We start from the raw sequence: 8,443 nt of genomic DNA on the forward strand, positions 1-8,443 counted from the left end.
CATAGCTGTTCGTAATTCTTATTATTTTTCATATCAAAATGCAACATTTTTATTTTCACTTTGTCTGTTGATATTAGTTAATCCTTCCTATTCAAAACGTGACCAATTTTAGCTAGAAAGACATACAGTATGTTACAAGAATATATATAAAAAATAATACATGACACATGGAGAGATCCAAAGTTATTTATCTTGATGCATTTTCACGCAAATGAGAAAGAATGTGTACGTCAATAGAAATATAATGCTGTGTCTCATAAAAGCAAAATATAAGCCGCAGTTCTCTCTAAACGTCTGGAAGCCCAGTAGTTCCGCATCGAAATCACCGTTCACTGCCAGCAGACGAACAGGAAATGGGTGAATGGCCAGAAGAGGAAGCGCTGTGGGCGGGTGTAGAAAATGTGGGCGGGGTTAGGGATAATGTGGGCGGAGCCAGAGGGAATGTGGACGGCATATAAGCGGAGGGAAGTTGAACGGGAGCAGAACTGTCGCTGCTGAGACTCCTGTTCACACGTTCATCATGACCACGAAGATTGTGGTGAGTCATATGAAAATAATGGGATAAATGATCTGAGTGCTATAGATTTTGGATTGGTAATCTTGAAATGTAAATGAGGATCTTGTTAACCATACTTTGTGCAGAATGTAAAGATGGGCGCTGTTCTTTGATTTGCATAATGTGGAGCAAACTGTCTGATCTTAGTAACTTGTCTTCCCGCCCACAGATCCTGGCTCTGGCCGCCCTCGCCGTCCTCTGCCTCGTGGACGACGCCCAAGCCGCCGTCACACACCGCCACGCCCTTCGTCCCACCCACCGCCACTACCACTCCCCATACTACCATCACTACCCTTACAGCCACTACCCATATCGCCATTACTACGCCCACCCTCATCCCCACGCCCTTCACCCCCACCCCTACGCCCTCCACCCTCACCACCACGCCCACGCCACCAGCTACGTCCACGTCAACCTCGGGGCGCCGGTCAAGGAGGCAGCCGAGGAGGAGGTGGAGGCGCAGGAGTCTTAGATATTCGAGCGGGGCGCAGAGGAGTCTTGGACTCGAGTCTTAGACTCAATTGTTTGAGGATCAGATCTCATATGATGCTGCCTGCGGAGTCCAGTAGAGGCTGCAGTCCAGCTGATGTGACTGTAACTGCAGTGCTGACTGGCGTCTCCGACAGGATGCAGATCAGGACAGGGAGGGAGATGATGGAGCGTCTGCGATGTTCGGACGCCCATCTTGCCCTCCACAGCAGCGACCTTCTTTACTACGAACACTGGAGACAATAAACTTTTCAAAGAATTTATCACTGTATTTCTCTAAACAAAAACAAAAAGAAAAACTACATTTATATCAGGAGAAAGTACATTCTTTGATCGTTCGAAATGTAAAGAATGCACCTTTTATTTCCATCTTAAAATACGGCTTTTGATAAAAGATTTTTAGATTCCAACTGATGAAAAAGTCATCTATCAACTTTACTAATTCATACGATTTTTGCTTCAAGAAAATGCAAGCAAAATTTATTTATCACTATTTCTTTAAACACCAACAATAAAAACAAGAATACGTTATATCAAGAGAAAGTACTGCATTCATTATTCGAACGCAGAATTTGTGAAAGTAGATTTAAAAAAAAAAAAAAAAAAAAAAAAAATAATAACAAAAAAAAAAAAAAAAAATAATAACAAAAAAAAAAAAAAAAAAAAAAAAAAAAAAAAAAAAAAAAAATAATAACAAAAAAAAAAAAAAAGATTTATTTATTTTCCAAGTCCAATACCGTAGAGAGTTACAGCCCGAAATGCACAATTTCCACGCAAATGAGAAAGAATGTGTACGTCAATAGAAATATAATACTGTGTCTCATAGAAGCAAAATATAAAGCCGCAGTTCTCTCTAAACGTCTGGAAGCCCAGTAGTTCCGCATCGAAATCACCGTTCACTGACAGCGGACGAACAGGAAATGGGTGAATGGCCAGAAGAGGAAGCGTTGTGGGCGGGTGTAGAAAATGTGGGCGGGGTTAAAGATAATGTGGGCGGAGCCAGAGGGAATGTGGACGGCATAAAAGCGGAGGGAAGTTGAACGGGAACAGAACTGTCGCTGCTGAGACTCCTGTTCACACGTTCATCATGACCACGAAGATTGTGGTGAGTCATATTAGGAAAATAATGCGTTAAATGATCTGAGTGCTATAGGTTTTGGATTGATAATCTTGAAATGTAAATGCGGATCTTGTTAACCATACTTTGTGCAGAATGTAAAGATAGGTGCTATTCTTTAATTTGCATAATGTGGAGCAAAGTGTTTCATCTTAGTAACTTGTCTTCCCGCCCACAGATCCTGGCTCTGGCCGCCCTGGCCGTCCTCTGCCTCGTGGACGACGCCCAAGCCGCCGTCACACACCGCCACGCCCTTCATCCCACCCACCGCCACAACCACTCCCCATACTACCATCACTACCCTTACCGCCACTACCCATACCGCCATTACTACGCCCACCCTCATCCCCACGCCCTTCACCCCCACCCCTACGCCCTCCACCCTCACCACCACGCCCACGGCACCAGCTACTACGTCCACGTCAACCACGGGGCGCCGGTCAAGGAGGCAGCCGAGGAGGAGGTGGAGGCGCAGGAGTCTTAGATATTCGAGCGGGGCGCAGAGGAGTCTTGGATCCGAGTCTTAGCTCTGCCTTAGACTCAGGTCTTAGACTCAAGTGTTTGAGGATCAGATCTCGTATGATGCTGCCTGCGGAGTCCAGTAGAGGCTGCAGTCACAGGTCCAGCTGATGTGACTGTAACTGCAGTGCTGACTGGCGTCTCCGAAGGAACCGACAGGATGGAGATCAGGACAGGGAGGGAGATGATGGAGCGTCTGCGATGTTCGGACGCCCATCTTGCCCTCCACAGCAGCGACCTTCTTTACTACGAACACTGGAGACAATAAACTTTTCAAAGAATTTATCAATTTATTTCTTTACTCAAAAACAACAATAAACTGGTTCTATCAGGAGAAACTACAACATTATTTGATCGTTCGAAACTACTAGGTTACATCTTTAATTGATTTTAATTGTTTATCGATGCAATTAGTAAAAAAATAAACCCCTTTCATAAAGAGACCAGTTTCAGTATAGTGCGAATACCTGTATGCTAAGAGAATGTATATAAATGGTCGGAAGATGTGAACGGTCAGAAGATCCAGCATTCATATTTTGATAAACAAATGCGCCCAGTTTCTGTATCTATATTATTTATAATGATTTATGTTTTATTTGGAAGATGCACGATTTGGTGACCAAGCTTTGTTCAAGTTTGTTCCAAAACTTTGATTTGCATTGTGGTGTGAGGAGTAAGCGTATCATTTTCATATTGATTCCATATTAAACCAGAAAAAAAAAAAAAAAAAATCAATAAGAAGCTTACTTTTCCTTCTATCCGCAGATCCTGGCTCTTGCCGCCCTAGCCGTCCTCTGCCTCGTGGACGACGCCCAAGCTGCCGTCACACACCGCCACGCCCTCTATCCCACCCACCGCCACTCCCACTCCCCATAGTACCATCACTACCCATACCGCCATTACTACGCCCACCCCCATTCCCATGCCTTTCACCCCCACCCCTATGCCTACCACCCCGCCCACGCCACCAGCTACGTCCACGTCAACCACGGGGCGCCGGTCAAGGAGGCAGCCGAGGAGGAGGTGGAGGCGCAGGAGTCTTAGATATTCAAGCTGGGCGCAGAGGAGTCTTGGACCCGAGTCTTAGCTCTGCCTTAGACTCAGGTCTTAGACTCAAGTGTTTGAGGATAAGATCTCGTATGATGCTGCCTGCGGAGTCCAGTAGAGGCTGCAGTCACAGGTCCAGCTGATGTGACTGTAACTGCAGTGCTGACTGGCGTCTCCGAAGGAACCGACAGGATGCAGATCAGGACAGGGAGGGAGATGATGGAGCGTCTGCGATGTTCGGACGCCCATCTTGCCCTCCACAGCAGCGACCTTCTTTACTACGAACACTGGAGACAATAAACTTTTCAAAGAATTTATCAATTTATTTCTTTACTCAAAAACAACAATAAACTGGTTCTATCAGGAGAAACTACAACATTCTTTGATCGTTCAAAACTAATAGGTTACATCTTTTATTGATTTTAAATATGGCTTAGAATATGGCTTTTGATTCGAACTGATTAAAAAGTCATCTATCAACTTTACTAATTCATACGATTTTTGCTTTTAGAAAATGCAAGCAAACAAAAGTTATTTATCACTATTTCTTTAAACACCAACAATAAAAACAAGAATACGTTATATCAAGAGAAAGTACTGCATTCATTATTCGAACGCAGAATTTGTGAAAGTAGATTTAAAAAAAAAATATTCACATCTTAAAATAGTTGCTTTTGGTCTAGGAGTTTTATAGGATTCCACCCTTGGAAAATGTTATTTAAAAACTGCTCTTATTTGACAGTATGCTTTTATACTGTCACTGGAAAACAATAATGACAAACAAAAGTGCAACACATTCATTAATCGAATCATAAATGTGATATCTTTTACTTATCTACATTTTAAACCAAATTTATTTTGATATAAGACTTTTGTAAGATTGCTTTCGTGAGTTTTCAGCTGTACTTTTTTGTGTTTTCGAGAGCATTTATGTATGCTGTTGCTTCACACCTCGTTCAGAACAAAAGAAAAACGATATCTTATCAAAACGGAAAAATGGACAACACAAGCTAAATAAATGCACAAATAGAAAATGGGAAATATAAAGCTTTGGTGAATGAAGACGGTATTTGAAGATATTACACTGCCGTGTGTTTTATTCATTTTGCTAAAAAAAAGAACACAAATAAGTCCAACTCAACTGTATACTGTATGAGCAACTTATCATGGATTGTTAAATTGAAATTTACGAGGAAAAGTCGGCATCACCTCCGAAAGGCGTCATTAGAATCCACACGCGGTTCATGTTTTCATCTGCTCTGCTCACCCGCGAGGCGAGGTGTGGCGACGCCGTTGTGCAGGATCGAATCCGACATTGGGACAAATGAAGTCTTATCAAATATTGTAAAATCAAATATTTAAGAGAGGAAGCTTTGCGAACATTCATATGGAGAGAAGAATGTAAACTACGCAAAGTAAAGTTTGCGTAAATGTAAAATGTTTTTTTTTTTCTGTTTTTAAGTACCTTTATTGATTAGAATATGTATCTAATTTTGTTCCTTGATACCTTTTTAATGACAGCAATAAATATAGTTCTGTGATGCAAAGGATGGTGACATTGGTCTTTTAAAAAAATCTTATCACTTTAATCAAATCTAAATGATTGATTTTAATTGTTTATTGATGCAATTAGTAAAAAATAAACACCTTGAATGAAGAGACCAGTTTCAGTATAGTGCGAATACCTGTATACTAAGAGAATGTATGTAAACGGTCGGAAGATCCAGCATTCATATTTTAATAAACAAATACGCCCAGTTTCTGTATCTAAGTTATAATGATTTAGATGCACGATTTGGTGACCAAGCATTGTTCAAGTTTGTTCCAAGACAATGATTTGCATTGTGGTGTGAGAAGCAAGTGTATCATCCTCATATTTATCCCATATTAAACCAAAAAGATTCCAATAAGAAGTTTACTTTTCCTTCCATCCGCAGATCCTGGCTCTGGCCGCCCTCGCCGTCCTCTGCCTCGTGGACGACGCCCAAGCCGCCGTCACACACCGCCACGCCCTTCATCGCGCCCACCGCCCCTATTACTCCCCATACTACCATCACTACCCTTACCGCCACTACCCATATCGCCATTACTACGCCCACCCCCATTCCCATGCCCTTAACCCCCACCCCTATGCCTACCACCCCGCCCACGCCACCAGCTACGCCCACGTCAACCTCGGGGCGCCGGTCAAGGAGGCAGCCGAGGAGGAGGTGGAGGCGCAGGAGTCTTAGATATTCAAGCGGGGCGCAGAGGAGCCTTGGACCCGAGTCTTAGCTCTGCCTTAGACTCAGGTCTTAGACTCAAGTGTTTGAGGATCAGATCTCGTATGATGGAGATGCGGAGTCCAGTAGAGGCTGCAGTCACAGGTCCAGCTGAAGTGATTGTAACTGCAGTGCTGACTGGCGTCTCCGAAGGAACCGACAGGATGCAGATCAGGACAGGGAGGGAGATGATAGAGCGTCTGCGATGTTCGGACGCCCATCTTGCCCTTCACAGCAGCGACCTCCGTTATTAGAACTACATTAGGAGAAAATATTCTTATTGTAATTAATGTAAAAATTTAATAAATGTTCAATTTGAATTCTAATCTTGAATGTAAGTGGCCATGTAATAACGAAAACAAAATTTTTGTAATAAAGGAAATCAATAATCTTGCTAACATTGGACAAATGGTAATCTAGTAATTTGATTCGCAAGAGATTACGACGAGCAGGGTCCTTGGACTATTGCACTCTCCTCACTGAAAGACATGTAAGTAAAAGCCAACCATTCATTCGGAACCGAAACTAATTTCGCTATACACATACTATCCTTCCACTACCATTCGCCATTAACAAATAAACCAAGCAAAAAGTAATTCCCCAACAGCCAACTGGTAGAAACTATCTAGCCAATCACAGACACCAATGTCACCAGGGCCCTATTGATAGCAGATGGGGTGGTCGCGAGTTTAGATATTCGGCGGCAATTTACGGCCGCGCGGAGTTTGACGGTCAGCATCTCAATTCGACGTAGATTAATGAATGTTTCGAAACTGTGAACTCAAATTTTAGTGGAGGCTCATCACGTCACATAAGAGACAGTAAACTGCATGTGACGTCGTTCGAAGAACGGTACATTTGTATTGATCGGTTTGCTAGCAAGGTGTATGATTTCCGATATTATATCGCGCTGTAGACACCAATCAGGACGACCCTTCTTTCAGTAAGGGACAACTTAAACCTCTCGAAGAATTATCCGGTATTCTAAAATTTCAAAAATATGAAATTTCATTTATATCGGAATTACATTCTTTATTCAAATGTAAAATTGCACCTTTTACTTCTTTTAAAATACTTTTGATAAAAGCTTATTATAAAGTGACTAACAGTCTTACAACACTAACACATACGATATGAAAAGTAAACCTGAAATAGAAAATATCAAAAGAAAGAAACTAAATTTTATTTTGACAATGAAAATTTGAGTACTTAAAGGAATATAAGCTTGCATGTAAAAAAATATATTGCAGTTTCGTAATCATATAAAATTTATTTGGAAAAGTTATTTCGAATACTGAATAGGACTTATTTCGTTGAAAATATTGGAAAAAAAAAAAGGAGTGAATGTCAAAAACAGAAGTTTTGTGGGAATTAAAACTGGCAGAATCTTGGTATTAAATTAATTGAATTTGGCGAGTCAAAGTGAAGATTACATCTTAAAGTTTCGCTACGTAACAAATATAGAAAGTATTATTAGCAATACATACGTAGGAATTATGCGATGTTGAGAAACATTGTCCATTGTTAATATAATTACGGCGCGAGGAATTATGCGGTATCTCCCTGGTGACAAAAAAAAACACAACGTGTTCATGCCTATCCTGACGAGGGGTAGTGTGCGCACGAATCGACATGATCATATGAAATGCTTCTCGCAACTGTAACATTTATAGATATATTGTGAAGGAATAGATATGTTGCGTAGTAGGATATTGTTTTGTTGTGCTGCACTGTTGATGATCGTTCATCTTCAGCAGGAATCGACATGCATCTGTAGGTAATTACAGCCATGAGGGCGTGAAGCTCTTTGATCTAGTTCATCCATTTCATTTAATGCATTATTTCATTGTATGAATTATATCTTCAAATGGCATTCACGGTAACAATATTCTAATAAACAAGTAATACACATGGATAAAGTATTATTGATTCCGCAAGAGAAAGTCAATAGAATATATGCTGTTCTTAGAGCAAAAGCCGAGTTCTAAGCGAGCATTCGCCGAAATCGTTCTCAAGCGAAGATGGTGATGCCAATAGGTGGGGTGAAATTGTGATAAAGTTATTGCGGACAGGAATGTGACGGCATAAAAGCGAGGGAAGTTGAACGGGAACAGAACTGTCGCTGCTGAGACTCCTGTTCACACGTTCATCATGACCACGAAGATTGTGGTGAGTCATATTATGGAATTAATGCGTTAAATGATCTGAGTGCTATAAGTTTTGGATTAGTAATCTTGAAATGTAAATGCGGATCTTGTTAACCATACTTTGTGCAGAATGTAAAGATAGGTGCTGTTCTTTAATTTGCATAATGTGGAGCAAAGTGTTTCATCCTAGTAACTTGTCTTCCCGCCCACAGATCCTGGCTCTGGCCGCCCTCGCCGTCCTCTGCATCGTGGACGACGCCCAAGCCGCCGTCACACACCGCCACGCCCTTCATCCCACCCACCGCCA

The 8,443-nt window shown here is 41.7% G+C and overlaps 1 protein-coding gene across 1 annotated transcript in view; it reads left to right on the plus strand.

Moving 5' to 3' along the window:
* The first annotated feature begins 8,140 nt into the window (after positions 1-8,140).
* Positions 8,141-8,443, plus strand: part of LOC125036920 (uncharacterized histidine-rich protein DDB_G0274557-like) — a 511-nt gene continuing 208 nt past the window's right edge. Inside the window, exons 1-2 of the mRNA XM_047629880.1 lie at positions 8,141-8,158; positions 8,349-8,443. The exon at positions 8,349-8,443 is cut by the window's right edge and continues 208 nt beyond it. Coding sequence (XP_047485836.1) covers positions 8,141-8,158; positions 8,349-8,443 — 113 coding nt within the window. The remainder of the gene's footprint in view (positions 8,159-8,348) is intronic.

Source organism: Penaeus chinensis, chromosome 22, assembly GCF_019202785.1.
Source record: "Penaeus chinensis breed Huanghai No. 1 chromosome 22, ASM1920278v2, whole genome shotgun sequence".
Taxonomy (NCBI): Eukaryota; Metazoa; Arthropoda; class Malacostraca; order Decapoda; family Penaeidae; genus Penaeus; species Penaeus chinensis.